This window comes from Conger conger, chromosome 1, assembly GCF_963514075.1.
Source record: "Conger conger chromosome 1, fConCon1.1, whole genome shotgun sequence".
NCBI classification, from domain to species: domain Eukaryota; kingdom Metazoa; phylum Chordata; class Actinopteri; order Anguilliformes; family Congridae; genus Conger; species Conger conger.
Genome location: NC_083760.1, coordinates 53,625,653 through 53,653,093, shown reverse-complemented (window position 1 = coordinate 53,653,093; position 27,441 = coordinate 53,625,653). Strand labels below are relative to the sequence as shown.

General features: G+C 44.5%; 4 protein-coding genes across 6 annotated transcripts in view; 3 read left to right on the top strand and 1 right to left on the bottom strand.

The window, feature by feature from the left end:
- fam171a1 (family with sequence similarity 171 member A1) overlaps nucleotides 1-3,158 on the top strand; it is a 54,368-nt gene extending 51,210 nt beyond the window's left edge. For both annotated transcript variants that reach the window (XM_061252450.1, XM_061252441.1), the window contains one exon: nucleotides 399-3,158. In XM_061252450.1, the coding sequence (XP_061108434.1) occupies nucleotides 399-2,025 (1,627 nt within the window). In that variant the 3' untranslated portion in view covers nucleotides 2,026-3,158. The remainder of the gene's footprint in view (nucleotides 1-398) is intronic.
- Nucleotides 3,159-5,766: 2,608 nt separating this feature from the next.
- Nucleotides 5,767-18,798, top strand: nmt2 (N-myristoyltransferase 2). The gene is made up of 12 exons (XM_061232339.1): nucleotides 5,767-5,892; nucleotides 6,935-7,052; nucleotides 7,547-7,691; nucleotides 8,442-8,560; nucleotides 9,246-9,337; nucleotides 11,003-11,119; nucleotides 11,241-11,411; nucleotides 11,832-11,940; nucleotides 12,270-12,440; nucleotides 15,393-15,560; nucleotides 16,126-16,263; nucleotides 16,861-18,798. Exons 1-12 carry the CDS (start codon nucleotides 5,780-5,782, stop codon nucleotides 16,879-16,881), a joined length of 1,482 nt encoding a protein of 493 aa, XP_061088323.1. The 5' UTR covers nucleotides 5,767-5,779; the 3' UTR covers nucleotides 16,882-18,798.
- Nucleotides 18,648-20,593, bottom strand: rpp38 (ribonuclease P/MRP 38 subunit). The gene is made up of 2 exons (XM_061232340.1): nucleotides 20,352-20,593; nucleotides 18,648-19,930 (listed from the first exon to the last, which is right to left on the bottom strand). Exon 2 carries the CDS (start codon nucleotides 19,911-19,913, stop codon nucleotides 19,095-19,097), a length of 819 nt encoding a protein of 272 aa, XP_061088324.1. The 5' UTR covers nucleotides 19,914-19,930; nucleotides 20,352-20,593; the 3' UTR covers nucleotides 18,648-19,094.
- A 316-nt stretch (nucleotides 20,594-20,909) lies between these two features.
- acbd7 (acyl-CoA binding domain containing 7) lies at nucleotides 20,910-24,296 on the top strand. 2 transcript variants are annotated; one of them, XM_061232358.1, is made up of 4 exons: nucleotides 20,910-21,067; nucleotides 23,162-23,279; nucleotides 23,361-23,423; nucleotides 23,761-24,296. In XM_061232358.1, the coding sequence occupies exons 1-4, from the start codon at nucleotides 21,056-21,058 to the stop codon at nucleotides 23,832-23,834; spliced, it is 267 nt and encodes an 88-aa protein (XP_061088342.1). In that variant the 5' UTR covers nucleotides 20,910-21,055; the 3' UTR covers nucleotides 23,835-24,296. The 2 variants fall into 2 exon arrangements, with proteins under 2 accessions (XP_061088342.1, XP_061088335.1); XM_061232351.1 differs by lacking the exon at nucleotides 20,910-21,067 and having other exon boundaries at nucleotides 23,147-23,279.
- Nucleotides 24,297-27,441: the final 3,145 nt, after the last annotated feature.

The window sequence follows — 27,441 nt, the reverse complement described above, 5'->3', positions numbered from 1 at the left end:
TAGTGTTAGTATGTTAAGCAGTCACAACGAGTGTTGTTTAATCATGTCATATGGTAGATTAGCTAATCCAGTGATAAGCAGCCTATATTAGAGGTGTGGTTACAATTGCGTAGATTGGAAAACGTGGCTGTGTCAGGGGTAAGATGGTGATTGAGCTCCTGTAGCGTAGTGGTTAAGGTAAATGACTGGGACACACAAGGTCGGTGGTTCGAATCCCGGTGCAGCCACAATAGGTCCGCACAGCCGTTGGGCCCTTGAGCAAGGCCCTTAACCCTGCATTGCTCCAGGGGGGATTGTCTCCTGCTTAGTCTAATCAACTGTACGTCGCTCTGGATAAGAGCGTCCGCCAAATGTCAATAATGTAATGTAATGTAATGTAATGTTTCCTGGCCTCTCAGGAGGAAGTGCCTGAAGCCACGTCAGCACCACCGGAAGCTGCAGCTGTCCTCGGCTCTGGACGGCTCCAAGAGGGACCAGGCCACGTCCATGTCCCACCTCAACCTGATCAGCGAGGTGCACCTGGAGCTGGTGTCCACAGCCGCCGAGCCCGACCTGCGCACGCCCATGCTCAAGCCTTCCTACGGCTCGTCTCGAGAAGACCTGCCCTCCCGCCACCACGACGGGGCCTCGCTCAACAACCTGGCCTCGCGAGCCTCCCTGCTGAAGGACTACCACAAGTCCGCCGAGACCTTCGCCCTCAAGGAGCCCTCGGAGGGCTATGAGTCGCCCGCCCGGGACAGCTACCAGCGCAGCTACAGCTCCACCTCCTCCCAGCAGCCGTCCGGCAAGAGGGACCCGCAGGCCCAGGCCTCAGCCAGCCAGCTGTCCGCCTGCAGCAAGACCAGCTTCCGCGAGGCCGCCCAGCTCGCCTCCGGCACGCTGGAGAAGGGCCCCTTAGCAGAGCGGAGGGTGGCCGACTACCTGCTCTCGCGGTCGGTGGACCACCTGGAGCGGCCCACCACCCTCCCCCGGCCAGGGCAGCTGCTGTGCTGCAGCTCAGTGGACCAGATGACGGAGGGGGCGTACAGGAAGGTGCGCCCCACGCTGGTCATCCCGGCGCACTACATGAAGCTTCCCGGGGAGCACCCCTACGCCGGCCAGCCCCTGCTCCTGCAGACGGACCAGCAGAGCGACCTCGAGACCATCCAGGCCGAGTTGTCGGCGTCCCAGAACCCCCCGGGGCCGCCGAGCTCGGAGCCGGCGCGGCTGGGCTCCCGTGACCCCTCGGGCCGCGCCCTCCCGGACCCCCGCGACGGGGAGTGGACCCTGCAGACGGCCTCGGTGCCCGAGTCCCTGTCCATCCCCACGTCGCTCAGCGAGGCCGGCCTGGTGCAGATGAACGGCGAGGACCAGCTCCTGGCCGAGAAGACGCTGATGGAGCTCCGTGGGGGCAAGCCGCTGCCCCACCCGCGGGCGTGGTTTGTGTCCCTGGACGGCCGCTCCAACGCGCACATCCGCCACTCCTACATCGACCTGCAGCGGGCGGGGCACAGCAACAGCAGCAACGACGCCAGCCTGGACTCCGGCGTGGACATGAACGAGCCCAAACTGGGCCGCAAACCCCGGGAGCGAGGGCGGGAACGAGAGCGGGAACGAGAGCGGGAACGAGAGCGGGAACGAGAGCGGGAACGGAAGGCCCCGCCTGCCACAGCCTACACCCAGCTGGTGTACGTCAACGACGCGGGGCCCGACGGCAGCGAAAACGGGACGCCCCAGTGCAGCCCCGAGGACAATGATCTGGGGCCCCTGTTGCAGGAAGCCCCAGGCCCTAAGGAGGTGGAGGTGGAGGTGGAGGTGGAGGTGGAGGTGGAGGAGGCTCCGTCACCTCTCCGCAAGGAGGTGGAGGAGGTGGAGGAAGGAGAGGACGCAGTGTTCAGGACTGAGCGCACCCTGCCGCAGGTGCAACTACCCAGCAGCCCCCAGGGCGACACACCCGGTCACGACGACAGCGGGGAGGACGAGAACAAAAAGAGCCCCTGGCAGAAACGAGAGGAGAGACCACTGCTGGCCTTCAACCTGAAATGAGCAGCTCCCAAACCCCCAACCCCCCAACCCCCGAGCCCCAACCCCCAACCCTGACCATTTGACATGGACAGAATTTATAACCGCTGCCAAATATGGCATTCAGAGAGTGCTAGTAAGAAAACAAGCATTCTCTAAGCAAAAAAAGATAAACATTTTATGCACAACTACTATGCCTTTTTTACTGAACTGTACAGATGAGCAAAAATTAGCTGTAGGCTAAAAGAGGACAGGACACATAGCTTTATATCTGTCTTAAGCTGCAGCTTGATCAGATAATGTGACATACTCTCATTTTGACATGTACTTGTGCGCAAGAGGTAGCATTTGGACATCACTAACATTAAAATGGAAGAAAAAGGTCAACGTGCGGCTTAATTTTAAGGGTTTTTTGATATTGAAACAAAAAGGTATGTTGCTTTAAAAGACAGCTGTGCATTGCTTTTACAGTATGCAGTTGCTTAAGATGCCTTTTTTTGTCATTTTAAGAAGTAATTTTGTGTTCCTTTTTTTTTTTTTCTGCCTTACAGTGAGAGGGGAGCCAAAACACTATGTGCTCCTCTTTACCTAAAACCAAACTGAGTTCTGTGTGTCATCAGTCCTCAAGAATCTACTTCCATGTTTTCCAAGTGCCTTGTGAATATCAAAATGTACAGACCCAGAATCACTCACTACTGCTTTGTTTTTCTTTTTGTCTTTTATTTTCCTCTGTAAAGAGCTTTACCTTTTTTCTGACTGGACTGCATGTTGTAAAATGGCTGCCAACTCATTTCCTTTCCCCCAGCGTTTTCTGTGCTTTCCACTCCCCTCTTCAGTTGTAGATGTGGATTCTGTGTGGCAATAGCTAGACTAGAACATGAAAACAGTAGTGGAGTGGCAGGTAAAAGATCGTTTTTTTGTGTGCGTTTGTTTTACATAAGTACAACCTCATAAAATGACTCAAGGCCCAAGGGGCATACCACTGTATGGTTCCTAAGTGTGAAAGCTGTGTTTGTGAAAGGCACCATTACTTTTCTTTCCTTTCTTACCATGGTAACTGCTGGGATGAGTATATTGTGCTCTGAATGTTTAAAACTGTTAGCTTGTATGATAACTGAGGCTTATTACTCTGAATAAACTGAGGTGAATGAATTGCATTCTGTACTGGGTGCTCTAGGGTTGTTCATTCGTTTTTAAATCCAAAGTGGCAGAATATATGACGCAAAATGAGAGGATGCAGGTGTGGACATTGGAAAATCGCAGGAATGTCTTATTTTTCCATCAATCCAACATTATTCTTCTATATTCGGTAGGATGTTGTGTTCACAGTCAAAACGCTCACACAATCACAAATTTTATCTACCTACAGTATAATAGTCAAGACCCCATTTTCTCCCTCTTAAATAGTCAATACAATAGTAGTACATGCAGGCGACATAGAATTTCTGTCAGCTTAAATACAAAGAACACATTGTAAAGGTGAAATATGTAATGAAAAAACACATTATCATTGCCAAGATGGCTGCAGATTAAAGTAATTGACTGAGATACAAAGCTAAAAATATATTCATTGTTTCTCTGCGCACCAGCAGCAAAGATCCTGCTGTTCATGAACTGCAAAGCCAACTCTTGCTATCACTTTAAACAATGTTTTAAACACAAAGGGTTATATTAGTCATTGAGAACAGACTGATATGTTAAGTGTTCTCATGGAAACAGCTGATTAACAGATTGGTTGATGCTTGACTAGTTGCATGTAACCATGTAAGAACTCAATAAGACACTGTGAAGGTTTCAGGCTGAAAAATGTTTATGTAATACTTATATTTACTGAAGGATTACTCTCCATAAATAGGTTGTATGATTTACATGCAGCTTAATCTATTAATCTGACACCAATTCAGTCAGGCCTTTATCCCATGAACTTGTATTGACCTTATACAGTACCACTGTAACCAACATAATTTCTTATATGCATTCATATTGTACATGACTGTGCCGATATACACTCACCGGGCACTTTATTAGGTATGTATTAGACCTCTTTTTTTACATATTGTTCTTGCTACTGTAGCCTAATCACAGATCAGCAGTTTCTTTGATACTCAAACCACCCTGTCTGGCACCAGCAATCATTCCATGGTCAAAGTCACTTCGATCACATTTCTTCCCCATTCTAACATTTGGTCTGAACAACAGCTGAACCTCTTGACCAAGTCTGCCTGCCTTTATGCATTTAGGTGCTGTCACATGATTGGCTGAGTAAATATTTGAATTAACAAGCTGGTGTACAGGATTACCTAATAAATTGATCACTGAGTGTACATAAAAAAATAAAAATAAACTTTAAATATTATATTATTATAATTTGTACTACACTATATTTACAGGTTTTGGGTTGTGTGTATTTTTCTGGATAACGAGCCCATTTTTGTGAGAGCTATGCTGCACGAATGGTGATAAGTACCCTTACATTGTACAAACAATACATTGTAAAATGTATTCTCGACCATGCATTTAACACAAATAATCCCTACAATACATTTTTCCATCCATCCATCCATTATCTGAACCCGCTTATCCTGATCAGGGTCGCAGGGTCGCAGGGGGGCTGGAGCCTATCCCAGCATACATTGGGCGAAAGGCAGGAATACACCCTGGACAGGTTGCCAGTCTATCACAGGGCACACACACCATTCACTCACACACTCATACCTACGGGCAATTTAGACTCTCCAATCAGCCTAACGTGCATGTCTTTGGACTGTGGGAGGAAACCGGAGTACCCGGAGGAAACCCACGCAGACACGTGGAGAACATGCAAACTCCACACAGAGAGGCCCCGGCCGACAGGGATTCGAACCCAGGACCTCCTTGCTGTGAGGCGGCAGTGCTACCCACTGCACCATCCGTGCCGCCTCGCAATACATTTTTAATAAACAAATATATCACCCTTGCCTCTCCCCCTATTCTGCATTTTGTATGGTAAATATTTTCATAATTGTGAGGGGGAAAACCCTAACTGCAATAAAGCCTGTCTGTAGGTAGCATTGGAACAGCACTATCTCCAGACACAAAACATTCTGCAGCTGGAGGATGAACACTATCTGAGTAAGAGACAAAATTACTCCTTTTTGAAATCTTTAATTACCCAATATGATCTATTCTTGGTCTTTTATAGTACTGTTTTCATTAATACTTCACATCCATGTGAATTAGTTACATTACCTTAGACTTATATTTTGTACAGTTTGCTAGTGTAAACTGAGTACAGGCAAAGACACCTATGTCACTGTGTGGATCATGTGTCCTATGGGTAGGTCTACGTGATTGAGGACAGCAGCTGACCTGGTATAATCCTATGTATATGTTAATTTCCCAGTTATCCAATATGTGCTGTGATAGCAGTATAATCTAACTGAGCAGGGCTAATATCAGCCTGTTTTGTACCGTTTCATGATACAGTGAACCTTCAGCTGTGCAGCCATGAAGCACCTGTTGGTGATGCCGACAAAGATATTGGAATTTCAAAAAGTATCATATAACGTTTAATTTCGCCAACATGGTGTCACGTCATTTACAGACTGCTTACACCACATGAGATCACTATACTGTACTTTTCCGCACATCTTTATTGTGCCGGGTACCATGCGCTGTCCGCAATATGGTTTCGAGGAGGACGGCAGGTAGAGGGCGCTGTTTCTGTCTTTATTCTCTTTGTGTTCTTTTTAATTCCTCCCTGCCTCCCGTATTACAAATTTTTTCAACATTTCTTTCCATGATGGCGGAGGACAGCGAATCTGCAGCCAGCCAGCAGAGTCTGGAATTGGACGATCAGGATACTTGTGGGATAGATGGAGACAACGAAGAGGAAAATGAACACATGCAAGGGTAGGTTGCGGAAAAGCAGACATCACAACAATGCGGTGCCGCGCACACCCTATGAGTGACAGCCGAGGTGTATGAGAGAAACGCACTGCATGCAGTTCGCTTGTGTTAGCTAGCTAGCTGTCTAGCCAAAGGCCCACCACCGTTGATGCTGAATGATATTTCTCGCAAATGCGTTCTCTTGAGGGCACGCCACTACAGCAGATGTTTGATCGCGACTGCTTCTGTGTCGAGAGCCGCAAAATGACTGCTCAGTTTTGTCATGCTAGTACTTGGCTGGCTAATACATAGCTAGCTAAATGCGCGCAAGTGAAATTGTGCGTGCCCTAGCTGGATAGGATAGGTTAGCTGGATATTTTTTAAGCCTCGCTGGCCTCGTTGCTAACGACGCGCAGATCTTACAAAAATACTTGAAGCATTTCAACAACCCTCAGTTAATGAACACGTATATGTAGGATGCCGTGGGTCTAGTAGCAAGCATATTGACCTCGCTCGATGCTGACGCCAAAGGAAATGACCGTACAACGTTATAAATAACAGTTACCTGCAGTCTGTTGTCAGGCAGAAACGTCGCTGTCCTTACATGAAATTGGGACTTATGTGCTAAACATCATCGCGACTATATTTTTCAGCTGGTGGACCGCCGTGGCATGAACACATTATCAATAACATTATATAATGTAACTCCGTGTGCACTATTGTTGGCTAGTGACTTTGTAGCTAAGTCATTGGAAGTTCCAGATGATGGTCTGAATTCCATTGTAGCTTTACACGTCATTCATGTTAGATCATTAGGTACAACTAAGCATACTGAAATTACGAGCTGGGCGCATCAGCCGCAGAGTGTCAAACGATGGGAAATTAAGTGAAAATATTTGTCCCATTATTAAACGGTACATGAGATTATGTTTTCAGGGAAAGAGTAGTGTTTTTGCAGTTTGCTTGCATTTTATGTGTGACTGTGGCTAGTAGGTTTTATTGCGTGTAATAATTTTTGCATAGGTGCGTGGGCAAAAGACATAAATGCAAAAAATCCCAATTCTAGGAGTCCTGGTGGAGACCTGGGGGCCAAGAAAAAAAAGAAGAAACAGAAGAGGAAGAAGGAAAAGCCCAGTTCAGGAGGCACCAAGTCTGACTCGGCCTCCGACTCCCAGGAGATAAAGGTGCTATGAGCAGCCATTCCTGGCATACAACACATTTTGATGCATATTAGAATTTGTTTATTACTATACTTTTCTAAAACTCATGCCATCAGTTTTCTTGTTTTACATTTCATTTGAACTTAGGGAAGGACAAATGGAGGAAGGCAAGATGCCATTCTTTTAGAAAGGCACATTATCTGTTCAGAAATTAATGTTCCCCACTGAAAAAGCACAGCTCAAGCTAGGTTTTGAAAGGTAGCTGGTTGACCAGCTCCCAACTCAGCATGGTTTGACTAACTATCAGCTCAGAAGCTACCAGTATTAGCTGGTTGAGCAGTTCAGATCAACTGTTAAGCTACTCATAGCTGGATTTTACAGCAGGGTTATGACATAGATTTTTTGCTCGATTGAGAAACCTTTTTGGATAAATGTTCTTTATCACATAAGGACAACTTTGGTGTGAGGAAGGAGACAAGTCCTTACCTCAAACATTTCGTTTTCCCCCCACTGGTCAGAACCCGGCCATACCCATGCAGAAACTGCAGGATATCCAGAGGGCCATGGAGCTGCTATCTACATGCCAGGGGCCCGCCAAGAACATTGATGAGGCCACCAAACACAAGTACCAGTTCTGGGACACCCAGCCTGTTCCAAAACTCAGTAAGTTCCACTGGGACAAACTGGGCCGTATCATTGCACAGATCATTTAAGCAGTGGAAGTTGCTTGGTTGGTCATTGTCCTAATGCTGAATATGTGGCGACTATTTTCCCTCTTAGAGATGAAGTCTTTGTTCAGTTTAACCTGGGGAAAAGGGGTAGGTTGAAGAGTTTGGCCTCTAGTGCCAGTTTCCCCCTCTAATGAGAAATAGGGTTCATATTTTGATTGGGGTTCAAATAAATGGTTTATATTGTCACCAAGTTGCAACAGTAAATTAATGATAAAACCAACCTTGCAGCACAAAATGTGATATTTAGAGGTTACGTACCTTGTATGTAGGGATAATTATATAGAATTATGTACACTTCGTATCTGGTCTCATTAAGTATCTACTTGTAATTTTCAGGAGTTTGAGATATTTGGATATGATCCCCAAAAATTGGTTCCCGGTAAAAAAACGCTGGTTTTATTTTTATGCCAAAACAAAAGTAGATGCAGGTTTTCTGAGGCATTTTGTGCCTTTTTTTTAGGAGGGCTAGGTGAGGCCCTGTGATGAGGTATGGGGTGGGGGGTGTTGTGCAGGAAACTTTGCCTAGCTTGACCTAGCCCCTTAACGATGAGCAAGGGCAGTTCTCCCTGGTGACAAATTAGCCTGAGGTTGACCTGCCAACTTTGGTGCTTTTGTCCTGATTGTTGAATCAATTGTGGGAAACTGGACTGGACCAACTGGACATCATGCTTTTGCGTTCCAGACGAGGTGGTCACCACCCATGGCCCGATTGAGCCGGACAAGGAGAACATTCGCCAGGACCCCTACTCCTTGCCCCAGGGCTTCATGTGGGACACGCTGGACCTCAGCAATGCTGAAGTGGTGAGTAGCCCAGCATGAGGTTTACACAGCCAACTAGGGGCAGGAGAACTGTGAGGTCGCGACCCCAAAAGTCGCGCCTCGGCCGTGATGCCGCACGGCGTTAGGAGTGAGTTCTACTGAGAACCTTTCAGGGCGTATTTCTGCTGTTGGCAGAATGAGGGTTAATCAACAGCGTGTTTAACTGAAGTGCATTTCTGTTCCATCTCTCTTTCTATTCCATTAGTTGGCCGTTATTATTTTGTAAATGTCATTCTAAATGCGCGTTTGCTTGGAAAAGAAAAAGGCTTTCTGAGACTGAAACGGAGATAATTATGTCTGTCATTGAAAAGAAAGAATCACATTTTGCATCCTAGAAAACAGTTTTCAAATGGAGCTAAAATTGTGGCGTGGTGAAGCATGACACACTCTGCCTCTGAGTTATAAGTCCTGGTTGAAAGTGGCCCTACCATAACCCAAGACAAGTTCCAGCATATTGTCAGCTATTTGCTAATGTTTTTCAGGCTGTTTCTGTGGTTATTGTGATTTGAAGTGGATGCAACAAATGATTGTTGTGTGCTAAAAAGAACAGCACGTCCCGCAGTAGCGCTCTCTCCCTCTCACTTTCTCTTCCTCTCCTCTTTTCCCACTCCCCTACTTTTTCTCTCCTCCCCCCCCCCCCCTCTCTGTTCGTCTCTCCTGTTCACAGCTGAAAGAGTTGTACACGCTGCTGAATGAGAACTACGTGGAGGACGATGACAACATGTTCAGGTTCGACTACTCGCCCAACTTCCTGAAATGGTAAGAGGTGAACCTCACACCCTTCTGCCCTTTGCATGCATCGCAAGGTCTTCAAGGACCCTTGGCAGGAACACCGGAAGTGCTAAGTCTCTAGATTTCAGTCCATTTGTCCAAAAGGACTCTATAGAGCAAGATGTTTCTTTCCCACTCAAGTGCTCAAGCACTCGATTAAGCTAATTACCATTTTACCAATTACCAATACCATCAGCTGAATGACACACTCCCCCTAAATTCTGAGACAAGGGTCTTTGGAAAAGAGCTGGGACTGTCAGTGGGATGCTGCACAGACCGCTCAGTTTATCCGGCATGGGCTCGCTACCCTGTCAAGGTCTCTCCATTTGGCAGCACTTGACAGGGCTCTGGACTTTTTATGTCAACATAGCAGGGTCAAATTGCAGGCACTTTGTGATCAACTTGCAGGGCAGCGGCAACTTGGCGGTGGAAATGTTGCTAAACTGGCCAGGGTTCAACAGTCCCTGGAGACAGGCCCAGGATTATAACATCATAAAATCAGCCTTGCTGTCAAATTTGCTGTGTCACCATTTGAACTGGAGTGGCGCAAGTTGAATTTGCGGGCACCTGGTGATGAACGGTGTAAACCCAGTAGCAATGTTTTGGAACTGGCTAGGGTTCTCGTGTCCTCAGAGATGGACCGGGCATTATATATTACATTAATGGCATTTGGCAGATGCTCTTATCCAGAGCGACGTACAGTTGATTAGACTAAGCAGGAGAGAATCCTCTCCTGGGGCAATGCAAGGTTAAGGGCCTTGCTCAAGGGCCCAACTGTGTGGATCTTATTGTGGCAACACCGGGGATCGAACCGCCGACCTTGCGTGTCCCAGTCCTGTACCTTAACCACTACGCTACAGGCCGCCCTTGTAGCATCATAACATCCCAAACGTCGCCTCTGTCTGCTTCCTGCCGGTGTGTTGCTGTCGCTTTCTTACAGGACTGGGCAGATGAGCGCTGAACTAATTAAAATTTAATCGTGGCTCTGGTCCACTCGGATTAAGAGCTTACGCCATCGATCTGCCTCGTGGTGAAAACGTTTTGGCGGTGCAAAACGCTGAGCCGCGGACTCCATGGCTGGCATGCGTCTCTTTTTCTCGGTCTATAAATATCTGACTGAGGCCGTCAGACTGACAATCGCACCAACCTGCACCCGGCCTGCCTTAAAGTGCCTGCCTTCCCCGCATCAGAAAGCTCTCAGGATGTCAGCGCTGCTCAGCTCATTAACCTGAGGATTTCTGACATCTTCGCTGCTAATGGGAATCATCTCAGAAGCGATTGGACCTACCGGAGGATGACTCGGCTAAACTGAACGAGAAGCAATTCCACACTGTCGCCGCTGCTCTGAAGAGGCTCTGGAATACAGCGTTTAGAATCCCTGTAACATGGTCGTCATAACATCTGCCGGCATATTTATTATTCGCTGTGAAATCATTTGCAATCCAAAGCGAGCAATGCTCAAGCTTTTATTTCAAGTGAATGCCTTCGCAGAGACAGGGGATTAAAATGGTGCTTCAATGCAGAAACCATGACATCACTAGCAGTTTGAAGATCTTCCTACAGTACTGTATGTGACAGGGTTTAGCTTTTTTTTACCCTACCTCTGTAGATAATTCTGTGTGTGTGTGTGTGTGTACGTACAATGTCCTTCAGGGCACTGCGCCCCCCAGGTTGGCTCCCGCACTGGCACTGTGGAGTGAGGGTTTCCTCCAATAAGAAGCTGGTGGGTTTCATCAGTGCCATTCCCGCCCACATCCACATCTATGACACGTGAGTCATCCAGCCGGGCGGCTCCTTGGTCCCACTGCTCGCCTTCGCATTCGAACATTTTTCTTACTGCGGTGTAACAGGCCGACCGTCTGACTGTTTTCCCTGCTTCCGGCTCTGCCAGGTTGAAAAAGATGGTGGAAATCAACTTCCTGTGCGTTCACAAGAAGCTGCGGTCCAAGCGCGTGGCCCCGGTGCTGATCAGGGAGATCACCCGGCGGGTCAACCTGGAGGGAATATTCCAGGCTGTGTACACGGCTGGTGTCGTCCTGCCCAAACCCGTGTCCACCTGCAGGTATGATCACATGCCTCAGGTTCGGCGCTAGTTCTCTCTCTTTCTCTCTCTCTCTCTCTCTCTCCCTCTCCCTCTCCCTCCCTCCCACCCCCTTCCTCATAGCTTGCAGGTGTGGTGTGTACATTTCAGATATGTTTATTAAAGGACATCACAAGTCTCTGTCGCTCTTTCCAAGTTAAAAAGATCCTACCTCTCCCATCCCCCATCCTCATAGCTGGAAGTGAGGTGTGTAAATTTGTGAGGTTTATTGAAGTCTCTTCTTTTTTTTTTTTCCTCCATCTCTCCCCCATCCCCTTCCCTTACTCCGATAGGATGGCTGGTATGTATGTTCATTGAGGGTTGGTTTATAAAAAGGTTGATGTTTCTTCTCTGTCCTGTGTGTGTGTGTGTGTGTGTGTGTGTGTGTGTGTATTTATTCAGGTACTGGCATCGATCTCTGAATCCAAGGAAACTGGTTGAAGTTAAATTTTCCCATTTGAGCAGAAATATGACTTTACAAAGAACAATGAAGCTCTACAGATTACCAGATGTAGGTACTTTTTTTAAATTATGATGTTATCTAGATGTTATTTTGTGTCCCTTGTCCCTTATTGCCTGCTGGGTATGACAGTGTTGATATTTTTCACATTTTCTGGAAACTTCCTCAATGTGTCTCCCTTGTGAGATGTGTATTTTTAGCATTATCGAGCAGCTCATGAATGTGACTCTGGTAACTTCCAGCAGAGGGCATACATGAGCCGCGTTTTACAGACGCCAGTCTTCAATATTGGGCTGAGGGCTTGTTTCTACTCAAAATGATGTCACAGCTGTGACCGCATGTTTGTGGAGTGTAAATATGACAAAGCGCCCCTCCTGCAGACCACCAAAACAGCAGGCTTGCGTGCCATGGAGAAGCGGGACATCAAACAGTTAACAGAGCTGCTGGACAAGTACCTGAAGCAGTTTCACCTGCGGCCCGTCATGGGGGAGGAGGAGGTGTCTCACTGGTTCTTACCGCAGGAGAACATCATAGATACTTATGTGGTGGAGGTAAATGTGTACTCGCGCCGTGACCGTTTCTCATTCCTTTTCGACTTCAAACGCGCTGCTTTATGGTGGGGACGTCCAAGCTGCTCGGTTTCAAATATACTTTGTTTACATTTCCGGATTTCATAGAACAGATCTTTTTGACTCTCAGATGAAATAAACCTTATCTAATTTCTGCATCATTGGTAATTCTGTGTTCTAAATATTTGTAATTTCTGATATCTTTATCTTGTATTATGCACATGTGTGATTGATATTATAGTCAGGTCCATAAATATTGGGACATCGACACAATTCTCATCTTTTTGGCTCTATACAACACCACAATGGATTTGAAATGAAACAAACAAGATGCTTTAACTGCAGACTTTCAGCTTTAATTTGAGGGTATTTACATCCAAATCAGGCGAACGGTGTAGGAATTGCAACAGTTTGTATATGTGCCTCCCACTTTTTAAGGGACCAAAAGTAATGGGACAAACTAACAATTATAAATCAAACTTTCACTTTTTAATACTTGGTTGCAAATCCTTTGCAGTCAATTACAGCCTGAAGTCTGGAACGCATAGACATCACCAGACGCTGGGTTTCATCCCTGGTGATGCTCTGCCAGGCCTCTACTGCAACTGTCTTCAGTTCCTGCTTGTTCTTGGGGCATTTTCCCTTCAGTTTTGTCTTCAGCAAGTGAAAGGCATGTTCAATCGGATTCAGGTCAGGTGATTGACTTGGCCATTGCATGACATTCCACTTCTTTGCCTTAAAAAACTCTTTGGGTGCTTTCGCAGTATGCTTCGGGTCATTGTCCATCTGCACTGTGAAGCGCCGTCCAATGTGTTCTGAAGCATTTGGCTGAATATGAGCAGATAATGTTGCCCAAAACACTTCAGAATTCATCCTGCTGCTTTTGTCAGCAGTCACATCATCAATAAATACAAGGGAACCAGTTCCATTGGCAGCCATACATGCCCACGCCATGACACTACCACCACCATGCTTCACTGATGAGGTGGTATGTTTTGGATCATGAGGAGTTCCTTTCCTTCTCCATACTCTTCTCTTCCCATCATTCTGGTACAAATTGATCTTTGTCTCATCTGTCCATAGGATGTTGTTCCAGAACTGTAAAGGCTTTTTTAGATTTAGGCAAACTGTAATCTGGTCTTCCTGTTTTTGAGGCTGACCAATGGTTTATCTTGTGGTGAACCCTCTGTATTCACTCTGGTGAAGTCTTCTCTTGATTGTTGACTTTGACACACATACACCTACCTCCTGGAGAGTGTTCTTGAACTGGCCAACTGTTGTGAAGGGGTTTTTCTTCACCAGGGAAGGAATTCTTCTGTCATCCACCACAGTTGTTTTCCGTGGTCTTCCGGGTCTTTTGGTGTTGCTGAGCTCACCGGTGCGTTCTTTCTTTTTAAGAATGTTCCAAACAGTTGATTTGGCCACACCTAATGTTTTTGCTATCTCTCTGATGGGTTTGTTTTGATTTTTCAGCCTAATGATGGCTTGCTTCACTGATAGTGACAGCTCTTTGGATCTCGTATTGAGAGCTGACAGCAACAGATTCCAAATGCAGATAGCACACTTGAAATGAACTCTAGACCTTTTATCTGCTCCTTGTAAATGAGATAATGAGGGAATAACACACACCTGGCCATGGAACAGCTGTGCAGCCAATTGTCCCATTACTTTTGGTCTCTTAAAAAGTGGGAGGCACATATAGAAACTGTTGTAATTCCTACACTGTTCACCTGATTTGGGTGTAAATACCCTCAAATTAAAGCTCCAAGTCTGCAGTTAAAGCATATCTTGTTCGTTTCATTTCAAATCCATTGTGGTGGTGTATAGAGCCAAAAAGAGGAGAATTGTGTAAATGTCCCAATATTTATGGACCTGACTGTATATACACTCAATGAGCACTTTATTATGTATTTATTAGATTTCTTTTTTAGACCTATTGGTCTTCTGCTGCTGTAGCTTGTCCACTTAGAGGTTTGACGCATTGTGTGTTCAGTGATTCTCTTCTGCATACCACTGTTGTAATGTGTGGTTATTTGCATTACTGTCACCTTCCTGTCAGCTTTGACAGTTTGGCCATTCTCCACTGACCTCTCATTAACAATGCGTTTTTGCCCGCAGAACTGCTGCTCACTGGATGTTTTTTGGTTTTCACAGTTCTGAGATACTCAAACCACCCTGTCAGGCACCAACAATCATTCCACAGTCAAAGTCACTTAGATTACATTTCTTCTCCATTATGATATTTGGTCTGAAAAACAGCTCAACCTCTTGACCATGTCTGCATGCTTGTATGCATTTAGGTGCTGCCACATGTTTGGCTGATTAAATATTTGCATTAATGAGTTGGTGTACAGGTCTACCTAATAAAGTGCTCAGTAAGTATATATATACATAGGGGTCCTCATCTAGAGGGGGTGTAGATTAAATGGTTTATGGACCCTTATTTTAAGCACTGCTCATCAGGTGGAGTACAGTACAGTTATGCTAAATGTTCTCAGACCTAGAGAAGGAAACTAAATTGCTTCCCTCCACAACAAAACTACAGCTTGGCTGCACCATAATATGTGACCACCTGCAGGATTTTATAAATTAAATTTTCTTTTCTAACATAGATTGAGGTCTGTGATCGGTTTCATATCTGTGCATTTCTTTTTTTAGTCAACGTGCAAGACAAATGCTGATCGAATTCAGACCGTAAACTTAGTGTGCGTCATTTGAGTGCATTTGTTACTTCACTGAAATCTCAAAAGCAATCTGGCACTACTTGGGAATGAAGACCGCCAGTCAGGAACATTCGATTTTTACCGCAGAGCCGTGTAGCGCCAAATGTACTTGTTGGCACAGAGTCAGCGCAGTCTCATTCCTCAAATGTCTATTGTGTGGAGCGCTAAACTGGGTCTGACGGCAGACATGATGTTGTGATGTGTGCTACAGGGGCCGGGGGGAGTGCTGACAGACTTCACCAGTTTCTACACCCTCCCCTCCACCGTTATGCACCATCCCATCCACAAGAGCTTGAAAGCAGCGTACTCTTTTTACAACGTTCACACGGAAACCCCTTTGATGGACCTGATGAACGATGCCCTAATCCTCGCCAAACTGGTACGGAAACGCTCGCCGGTTAGCTGTATTTCTGCCCGCAGCAGAATCCCTGGGGGCAGACGGTTGTGTCAAAAGGGTAACCTTGTGTTGTAATCTCACACCTTCATGTTTGCTAATCAATCAGGGAAAAAAAGAGAGCAGCCTCATATACTCAAAAGGCAGCTCTGGCTCCCAGTAAATTTGGTGTTGTGGTTAGTGCAATTGTCTCTCATGCAGGAGACCAGGGTTCAAGGCTCACCTGTTCCTTTTTCCCACCTCTTTGTTTTGCTCAAAAAATAATAATAAATGCAATAACTATTATATTTTTCAACCCAAGGGGTTTGGGGAAAGGCAATCTTAACTCTGTTACAGGGGGTAGAACGGTACTAACTCACTTCGGTACTAACATCTAGCAAAACACGGTCGTCCGACCCCAGGGTGCTGTTGAGGGCGAAAAATCACATTAAGCTCGCCCACCCTGAGCTAGCGCCCTCTTGTGGGGGACATTACACATCACGCCGAGGTGTCAGGATTTCTAATACAGCCATCAGGATGTCTACTACAGCTTCATTTCTCCTTTTAACAGAAAGGTTTTGATGTGTTCAATGCACTGGATCTCATGGAGAACAAGACATTCCTGGAAAAGCTGAAATTTGGTATAGGAGATGGGAACCTGCAGTATTACCTGTACAACTGGAAGTGCCCACCTATGGACCCTGAAAAGGTGAGGTTGCTTAGCTTGTTACGTAGTGGTCCTCGGTACGAAGAGAAGCATTAAAAATTGTAAAAGCTGTAAAATTCGTAAAGATTTTGGTCATAAAAATGTAATTGTCATAATGATTTCTCTCTGTATATACAGTGCAGTCCGTACAGTATTTAGAGTGGTACAACTTCTGTTATTTCTGCTCTGTACTCAATCACGTCGGTTTTGAAATGAGACGGTGAATATGTGGTTACCGTGCAGACTGTCAGCTTTAATTTCAGGGTATTTACATCCATATTGGATGATCCGTGTAGGAATTGCAGCCTTTTTTTAAATGCAGTCCCCCCATTTTAGGGGACGAAAGTCATTGGACAGTTGGCTTCTCAGTGGTTTCTGATTAGTCGGGTGTATTCTCATCACTATATTGCTTCTTTAGTGCAGGTATAAGAGAGCTTTCAAAATCAAGTCTCTGATCCTGTCCAAATACTTACGAACTGTAGCATATACAGTAGCAATGTGCATATTTTTTACACCATTCTTTTATATACCAAACTAATATAAAAGAGTGTGTTCATTGTGGTGCATTATACTGTAAAGGTCTGTCTACTCTCATTTCAGGTTGGGCTTGTGCTCCAGTAAAGTGCAGTTGTTTACAGTCGCCACTCTGCACATTTTAAGATGGAGACAGGCTGTGACTTCAGATCTCTAACCCACCGGATCTGCGTTGAAGAGGCAGTCCGGAAGTGGGGTAAAGAAGAAGAAAAACAAAAAAAACAATCAAAAACGTGAATGGAAACAGTCACTTCAAACTGTTCTCCTAGGTCTTGTTTATTTAATATGAGGACATTATTTCAGATCATGCAGAAGTGATGCCTCTCTTTACCATTTACACCCTGAATGTGAAACCATAGTCTGCTCAAGACTGACTTTCATAAATCTTATTTTGTCCATCCAAGAAGGAAATGGAGTTTTTTTTTTCTCCCCATTGTTTTAAATGCATACATCCACACATACATACACATAACACATACAGCACATGTACACATGGGATTTCCTATGTGTCCGAAGAGTGAAGGTTGTTTTTAAGAAGAAAAAAATCCAAAATGTTTAATTTCTTTTTGTACTACAAAGGTGCATTGGTATATGTACATTTGAGAAAGGAAAAAATTAGTTCTGTACATTAATGCCAGATATTTATTGATGTCTTTTGTGGTTTACCTGAGGGGAACAAAAAGTCCAAAGTATTTTATTTAGCGCTACCTTTGATGTCACAAACTTTGGCGTTCCAACGGGAACTCAGTACGAGATATTTGAAGTGTGTACATTTGAGGAAGAATGTCGATCTTTTTGAAGCACAATGTGTTCTTAAATGAGCCAACGACTCTTTACATTGCCCCGGTGCTTTTTTAGGGATCATCTGCATTTGCCCCCGGTGCATTTTTAGGGATCATCTGCATTTCTGGTTTCGCAAAATGTAGATGTGAAGACAAACATTTTACCAGTCCCCATGGTGGGTTTTTTTTTTGTTTTGTTTTGTTTTGTTTGTTTCTCCTCCCACCTCTTGCCAAACCACCAGTAAACATTCCTCAAGCACTCCCCAGTAGTGGTCAGCCTTTCCGGTGTTTATGTCTTGGTTGAAAGCATGTTACTGAAAAGGGGTTTCACTTTTTATTTATTTTGTGAGGATCACTATGAATCAGAAATTGGGTCGCTACTGTATGTTCTGTTCTGCAATCATTTAAGGCAGGGGAGCACCCAGACAATTTCTGCTTTTTCCAGTTTTGTTTTTTTTGTTTTTTACATCACCTCCAAAAGCATTCTTCTGGAAAGAATGTCAGGACCTGACTTGTAGTTGTTTAATATTCAAGTCACTACTGGTGAAAGCCAGATATAATATATTTACATCAAGATAATGGACAGCTTAGTACTTTACTGAATTGAACCAGTTGTACTTTTCTTTGATGCTTAATGCTTCACACTTGATGAAATTTAAACGCTTTAAACGTTTCGAATGTGGCTTTGTGAAAAAAACGTGCTGTGTCCCAGGTTGAATCAACGTCCCAATGTACTGTATAACGCCATGTTAATGTCATGGATTGAGGAGAGCAGTGTAGATATCTAACCACGATGTCTGGCAATGCTGTATCCAATCAGAAATTTGACTTTATAACAGTTCAATATTTTACTATGGAGCCCTGGTGTATGGTGGATGAGTTTTACCAGTGTGCTTTTTAGCTTCTTGTATGCATTTGAGCTTTTGGAGTTGGAATGAATGCCCCAAGGATTGATATCTCATCAGATAGTGAAAGTACCCAAAGTACTTGCCTTATTTAAAGAAAAGTTTTTTTTAAATATCAAATGTGTGATTTTGAAAAGATGCACAGCTTTCTCTTACTGAAAACAATATATTTTTATTGAACTCCATGGCAGGTTGTGAAAGAACTGAAGACCAAGAACCAGCACCATTTAACATGACTATCATCCAAATATCTGATCATTTTAAATACATGTTAAGGTATACCAGCATGGATATTTGAATAAACTCATCCAAACAAATAGTTGTCTACTAGAGTGTTTTCTTCCTATTTACAATCATATCACAAAAACTTTGACTAGCAGCTGAAAGAGAACTTGAATTGAGGGTGTGCTTTGTTAGGGCTGCAGTGAAAGCCTACGAGGTTGGGCAGCCCTGTTTGTACATGTACTTTTAAGAGAACATGAAGTTCAATTAAACCATCCCTCACTGCTCATGCGAGTGTCGGTTTATCTTAATGTCAGAGGAAACTTCAATTAATATGTCTAGCAGTATGCCATTGGAAAAAAAAAAAATGTTCAAGAACCTCTTAATTTCTTTACTTTTTCCTCTTGTTCTTTAACTTGCGGATCTTTGAAGGGTTGGGAATTATCTTCTTAACTTTAAGACACTGGAGGACTGGTGAGTAGTCCACAGAAGCGGCGTCTTCGATTTTCCGTTTCTGACCCTTGCTTTTATTTCCATTTTCCAATTCGTCCGTTTGTCCCCCCTTGGTACTCTCCTGTGTTTTTGTCTTGACCGGTATCCAGGGCACCTGAAATGGAGGCACTTTCGGAATAATAGCACTGACGGTATGGGAAAATAGGGGTGTGTTGCGCTTGAAGCCCAGTGCCAAAACACACTTCAGGCCAAGCACGTGCGCCATATTCTCGCTGAGTCGAGGTACCTGACACGCTGGCACTGTCCGGGTCTTGCTAAGCATGATCAGGTGATTGGTCATATGCTCGGGTTTGACGGACTTGCATACCAGAACAAGGCAGAGTTCATTTCTCTCTAGCGCTCTTGTGACTTCGTTGATCCCTATTGCTAGTTGTTTCCTTGCAGCCAAGTCAGTCCACCCTTCATACGTGCCCTCTAGGGGTAGGCCTCCTTGAATGTCCACCTTTTGACTGTGTTCATCCACAATATTCTCCTGCGCTGGCTGCTCTCTCTTTTTGCCCCATTTTCGATTCTTCTTCACCCCCTCTCTTTTCTGAAGGCCAACCTCTGCCATGTTTTCCTTTAGGAGATTGAGGATGAAGTGCATGTCTTCCCGCTCCAGGGGGTTCCATTGAAGGCTATACGGAGAATTCAGGGATGTTTTCACGGGAATTGGTCTTTTCTTCTCTTTCTTTCCTCCTTTGCATGAGGCGGCCATACTTCCCAGAGTGCGATCTAAAGAAAAACACGCAATTAGCTAGTTAATCGTCTCCATTACAAATAAACGTATTTCTCCCACATAGGCTAAGCTGTTATGTAGACTGTTAGCTAGATCGTAGTAGTAGTAACTGGCCCTCACTTGTAGCTTGTGAGCTAACGTTACCAAACAGCGACCATCACATGCCAAGCAGATAAACAAATTACCAATTTACAAAATCTTTTTAATCCTACAAAAGATACTGTTATGTCTATCAGTTAATTACGTTATCACAACTGGTGGACATAACGTTAACTTACATTAGATGAAATGTAGCACGCTAGCTAACTTGCGAAATAATGTATCAACTTACCTGGAAAACTACACGTCAATGTAATCCCTTCACAGTTTTAAATCATGATTGAAATTATGCTTTCAGGACATTCATACATATCTTACCAAATATTCAGCTGCAGAATCGATAACGTCAAGGCGATTTCATGAGAGAATGCACGACACAAATACCACCTGATCTCTTCCTGGGCGCAGCCATATTGTTTTGGAAGGGGAAACTTTATTGTTTCCGCGAGCAATTTTAACTGCGCCAATGCTCCAGTCCAGTGAGCCAGGAAATTTGAGGAGTGGTCTTATTTGGCTTTCAAAGATATCCGAAACATAATCATATCTATATACCATTTAACAATGCTTAACTTGCTGGACACCCTGTGATGGCGATGTAATGATATAATGCTGTTGCATGTTTTTATTTGCACAAACTAATAGTCTATTGTTGGTTAAATGTACGAATCACGAATCATTAAATATTTAAACCACATTTCACATAATTATAGATACAACGTACAAAATATGCACTGTTAAGAAGATCTGCTAAATAAGATGTAATTTAATGCAATGCAAAACATAAATACTTTAAGGTTAAAGTTCGTGTACTACAATGTCATTGATTTCCATACTCCCATCCTTTTCTGCAATGGTGCAAAGCCTCGAATTTCCGAATGATCTTCGGTCAGCCAATCAGCGTCTAATGCCACTCCGGCAACACGCAGAGGTCTCGCACGATGTTATTGTAAGCCATTTCATTTGAGGAGCTGAACAGACATCATCCAGCAGCTTTCCCGGTGGACTGAATAAAACGCATCAATATGACTCTGCAGGTACGCTAAACAACAAAAACGTTTTTATTAGGTGTTTTCTCCCAATATATTTTATAGCGTGCCCTCCTGACAGGGTACAGATGAGTTTGGCTCTAATGTTACAACATTGCTATAAGTAAGATATTTTTCCGTTTTATTTTTCCGTTTGGTGTACACTAGTGGACATTTTTCCAGGAAACTGTTATATGTAACGTTTGTTTATATGCTCTTGACTTGACAACGAAGAATAATCGCAATTACTAATGCTTCATTTCACGCCTACTTAGGCTATCGCGCTGTCATCGATGAACAAACAGTTCAATTGTTCCGGGCATTGCTCTATCTGACTATTTTACTACAACGATCACTTGGCCTAGGTCTGCTGTTATACCCCGTTACCTGAAATACGCTCTTAAAATATTATTTAAATTGTGTCCCATATTACTTGCTGCATATATTTTGTATATATATGTTTTACTGCTGTGATTTATTCAATACAATGTATTCTTGGTTTTAAATACCTGACTTAGGGATCACATGTGCTTACTGATTTAGACCTCATCATGCTACAGTAAGAGGTACAATATTATTACCGTATCTCAATGTACTTCTATCCTGGGCTATTTTCAGGTTTTCCAGCTTTACCCTATCCTGTGTCACATATCATTACACACCTTTTTAAGGCTTATCCTACTATTTATTTCATATGACTAGTTGTGTATATGCAAATGCAGTATACTGTAGGCTATATACAATACTGTATTATACCGTATACAGTGCAGTCTCTAAGTATTTGGACACTGGTACAATTCCTGCTCTTTGACTCTTTACTCCATATTGGATTTGAAATAATAAGAGATTAAAGTGCAGACATTTTATGGAACGGGGGTCCCATAAAACATCTGTACTTTAACCCCTCCAATTTTAAATACAATAATGCATTATACCGTATACAGTGCAGTCTGTAAGTATTTGGACACTGGTACAATTCCTGCTCTTTGACTCTTTACTCCATATTGGATTTGAAATAATAAGAGATTAAAGTGCAGACATTTTATGGAACGGGGGTCCCATAAAACATCTGTAATTTAACCCCTCCAATTTTAAGTGACTAAGACTAATTGGACGATTGTCTCCTCAGCTGTTTCTGATTCGTCAGGTGTATTCATTTGCAATTATGAGGCTGAAAAATAAATAAGCAACAGAGGCATAGGCCAAACAATAGGCATTCCAAAATCAACTGTTTTGAATATTATTAGGAAGAAAGTGCATTGGTGAGCTCAGTAGGCCAAGGAAGGTAGGCCAAAGAAGACCTCTACAGTTGATGACTTGAAAACTACTCATCATAATGAAGAAAACCCCCAAACCCCAGTCTGACAAACCGACAAACCCCCAAACCCCAGTCTGAGAAACCCCCAAACACCAGTCTGACAAACCCCCAAACCCCAATCTGACAAACCCCCAAACCCCAGTCTGACAGATCAGAAACACTCTTTATAGAGACAGCTGTGCATGTGTCAGTGACTATGCTTCGCATAAGATTTCAACAGATCTACAGAAGCTACACTGCAAGATGCAAACCACTAGTTAGCTGCGAAAACAGGATGGCCAGGTTACAGTTGCTGAGTAGTACCTGCAGAGAGACAGATAAGACCAAGATTGATTCGTCGGCCTACTTGCAGATTTTATATCTTGCCCCAGCTGCCTTGGAAACACATTGGCCTTTCTGATGGTAGGCTAACTGTAAATGCTAAAAACTGCTGAGCTGCAGATCATCAGAGTGTAGTCAATGCATATGTTGCATGAGTCAGCCCAGGCCATTGAATAAATATTTGATAGATGCTGACTGAAGTGATACCCCGGCTACTTCTTCGGCAGTGAACATTCCAGCAAATTTGTTAAATATACTATATTCTTCTGCCACACATGGTTATGCATTTATTTGTGTGCCTATTTATTTATTTTTCAGCAGAAAAAGGGAATGGAATGTGTCTGCATTGTATAAATCTCTGAAGTAATTCGGCATTCCAAACCGGATCACAAAAGAGAAAATCCAAGAAGAACAAAAGGAAAGTGTGTTTGAGTTCAGTGGTTCACTGCATGTGTCCTGTGCAGGCGGAATTTGATCAGGTTGCTGGAGATGTGAAGAAAGTGAAGACTCGCCCTGAGGACCAGGAGCTGTTGGACCTTTATGGCCTCTACAAGCAGGCTACCGTTGGGGACATTAATACAGGTTGGCAAATCCAGCGAACATCTGGTTACAGCTTTGTGTTGGATTGTTTGCAGTTTTATCAGCCTCTTTCCTTTTTGTCAGACAAGCCTGGAGTGATGGACCTGAAAGGAAAGGCTAAATGGGACGCATGGAATTCCAGGAAAGGTAAAAGAACTTTGTCACCAACATAAAGTTTAAACATCTGTATTTTTCTCTCTCATACTGATTCAATTCAAATGAATACTTCACTTGTTGGTTTGACACATTGATTCTACGATGTGTTATTGTTCTTGTTTTGGTATCTATGGACTCATTTCTCACAATTTTCATTTTTTTAATGTTGTAAAATGTGACGATGCTTGTGAATTCCCAATTTATGCAATGTACAAATGTCTACATGTCTAAATGACTTAACCTTATTTTTAATTCCCCTTTTTCATAGCTTATAACATTCTTATCATTGTTTTATTTTCTCTTATTTCATGTTCATCTCATTCAACAGGAATGTCCAAAGATGATGCAATGACAGCTTACATCACATTGGGGAAGGAGATCATCAACAAATATGGAATGTAATGTAAAAGAATTAACAGGGTAGTCTATGTCAAATTTATTTTGAATAATGCACCTTTACCTACCGAAATAACATCAAGATTAATATATGTAGAGGAAATCTAGATATTTTTTCACCCAAAATATCTAACCTTAAAGACAAGCTGAATTAAATTCTTCATATCCATACGAACACGTCTTATTCCATACAATTAGTAAAATTGTAATACTTGCGTATTTTCACACCAAAGCTTTTTCAGTACACTTACATCATATCATGGAACCCTTAATTTTCAGCTTGTATGTAACTTTATTTTAACATTCTTCCATTGTTACATTTTAATACTGCATTGATTTGGACTGTTTTGTTCAATTGTTATGGATTAAGTTATTAAAATGAGTTTAAATTAAGTCAAATGTATCAGCCAGAGACAGAGAGGGGTTGGGGTTGGGAATGTCCTGAAAATAAAGTTTTAACTTGCATTATGTAATGACTGACGAGTTGTCTGGTAGGACTGTGTGCGAGTTTTTACTTACGCAAAGTCATATAGGAACAGGACGGAAGACATCAACATAAATTAAAATATCTAAGATTTAGGCTTATATTTGTCTGTTAAAGTTACAACCTATTAGAAACAAGCCATTTGTCATTCTTTAATTTGTTTTGTTGTCTGTTGTCATACCAATGCTTAAATCAAAATTGATGCATCAGCTCATTACATTTGAAATCCAACTGATATTTCAAAATGTCCACCCTGTCATTGCACTCCAGAACCACCCCTTTTGGTTTCTTTTTGGAATGTAAGTGAATTTACATGAATCGTTTTTTCCCTTCACTTTTTGGCCCTTTAAAATAAGTAACATTTCAAATAAAAAGGGTAAAAAGTTATGTATACATCATTGTTGCCTTCCGTGCCTTTGCATAATCTATTTTTCTATACTTCTAATCATATCTTAGGAGAAATGTCGTTTTCACCTCCTGAAATAAATGGAATAACGTGTGATCAGTATGATGTGTCCTTTAGCAACACAGGTTACTGAGGTGCACTACCAGTCAAATAATTATTTAAGAGATAAAAACAGCGTGCAAATTACAAACAGCGTGCATGTCACTTGGTGTATTGGGTATACTTTTCCACCTTTTATATGCCCTGGAAATAAAAAAAGTATTTATTCTAAATTATAAATAATTTCAGAGTTCCAGAATTTCCAGAGTTGTCTCTTGGCATGTCAGTGTCACTTTATAGAAAGTGCTATGAAGTCTCTTTTTTGCAGTGCTTACTGTCCTATTCTACTGTATATATGGTTGTCAAAGAGGTATTGCTCCATGATACAGCCACACGAGAGCCCAGTTACCTCGCCCGGAGAAGGGAAACTTTCTGGAGCCCCTTTCTGGAGCCAGACCCGGGAGGGGAGCTCGTCGGCGAGTGTCTGGTGGCCGGGCCTTCTCCCATGGGGCCCGACCGGGCACAGCCCAAATTGATCACGTGGGGCCGCCGCCCTGTGGGCTCACCACCCGCAGGGGTCGGCATCGGAGTCGGGTGCTTTGCCCAACGGGCAGTAGGCAAAGGCGGAGATCTGGGCGTGCTGATCCTCGGCGTCACAGACTGGTTCTGAGGATGTGGAGCGTAACCTCTCTGGTGGGGAAGGAACCGGAGCTAGTGCGTGAGGCAGAGCGGTACCAACTAGATATAGTTGGGCTCACCTCCACACACAGCACTGGTTCCGGAACCAAACTCCTGCAGAGGGGCTGGACTCTCTTATTTTCTGGAGTTGCTCAGGGTGAGAGGCGTCGGACGGGTGTGGGAATACTCACAAGCCACCGGCTGAGCACCACTGTGTTGGAGTTCCACCTGGGGAACGAGAGGGTCGCCTCTCTGCGACTAGGTGTTGCTGGGGGGAAAGCTCTGACTGTCGTTTGTGCTTATGCACCAAACGGCAGTTCAGAGTATCCGGCCTTCTTGGAGTCACTGGGAGGCATCCTGGAAAGGGTGCCACCTGGAGACTCCATAGTTCTGCTGGGCGCCCAAAGCTCACGTGGGCAATGACGGAAAAACCTGGAAGGGGGTGATTGGGAGGAATGGCCTGCCCGATCTTAACCCGAGTGGTGTTTTGTTATTGGACTTCTGTGCTGGTCACGGATTGTCGATAACAAACACCATGTTCGAGCATAGGGTAGCTCATAAGTCATATCATCAGATCTGCGGCCGTATGTCTTGGACACTCGGGTGAAGAGAGGAGCAGAGCTGTCAACTGATCACCACCTGGTGGTGAGTTGGATCAAGTGGCCGGTAAACCCAAACGTGTAGTGAGGGTGAACTGGGAACGTCCTGCGGAGGCCCCCGTCCGCAAGGTCTTCAATTCCCACCTCTGGAGGAACTTCTCACGCATCCCGGGAGAGGCTGGGGACATGGAGTCCGAGTGGGCCATGTTCAAAGCCTCCATTGCAGAGGCAGCAAGCAGGAGCTGTGGCAAGGTCATCGGTGCCTGTTGGGGCGGCAACCCAAGAACCCGCTGGTGGACACCAGCGGTGAGGGATGCCGTCAAACTGAAGAAGGAGGCCTTTCGGGCTTGGCTGGCCTGGGGGTCCCCTGAAGCAGCAGACAGGTACCAGGTGGCCAGAAGAGCTGCGGCTTCGGCAGTCGCTGAAGCAAAAACCCGGGTATGAGAGGAGTTTGGGGAGGCTATGGAGAAGGACTTTCAGTTGGCCTCGAGGAAGTTCTGGCAAACCATCCGACGACTCAGAAAGGGAAAGTAGGGCTTGTCTCAGGCTGTTTTCAGCAGGGGAGGAGAACTGCTGACCCGGACTGGGGATGTTGTCGGGCGGTGGAAAGAGCACTTCAAGGAGCTCCTGAACCCGAACAACAAGTCCTCTGTGGAAGAGGCAGAGCCCGAAGACTCGGGGCAGTCTGCACCTATATCCCTGGCGGAAGTTGCTGAGGTAGTCAAAAAGCTCCTCAGCGGCAAGTCGCCGGGTGTGGATGAGATTCGCTCTGAGATGCTGAAGGCTCTGGACATTGTTGGGCTGTCTTGGCTGACACGCCTCTTCAGTGTCGCGTGGAGGTTGGGGACAGTACCTGCAGAGTGGCAGACCGGGGTGGTGGTCCCCATTTTCAAGAAGAGGGACCGGAGGGTGTGCTCCAATTATCGGGGTATCACACTCCTCAGCCTCCCCGGGAAAGCTTACTCTAGGGTGCTGGAAAGGAGGCTCCGACCGACGGTCGAACCTCGGATTCAGGAGGAGCACTGTGACCTCAGAATTGCGTCTCTGCTTTTTGCGGATGACTGGCTGGGTTCTGCTGGCTTCATCGGACCATGACCTTCAGCACGCACTGGAGCGGTTTGCAGCCGAGTGTGAAGCGGCCGGGATGAAAGTCAGTCCGAGGCCATGGTTCTCTGCCGGAAAACGGTGGATTGCTCCCTCCGGGTTGGGAACGAGTCATTGCCCCAAGTGAAGGAGTTCAAGTATCTTGGGGTCTTGTTCACGAGTGAGGGTAGAAGGGAGCGTGAGATCGACAGGCGGATCGGTGCAGCGTCAGCAGTAATGCGGGCGTTGCACCGGACTGTTGTGGTGAAGAGGGAGTTGAGCCGGAAGGCGAAGCTCTCGATTTACCGGTCAATCTACATCCCA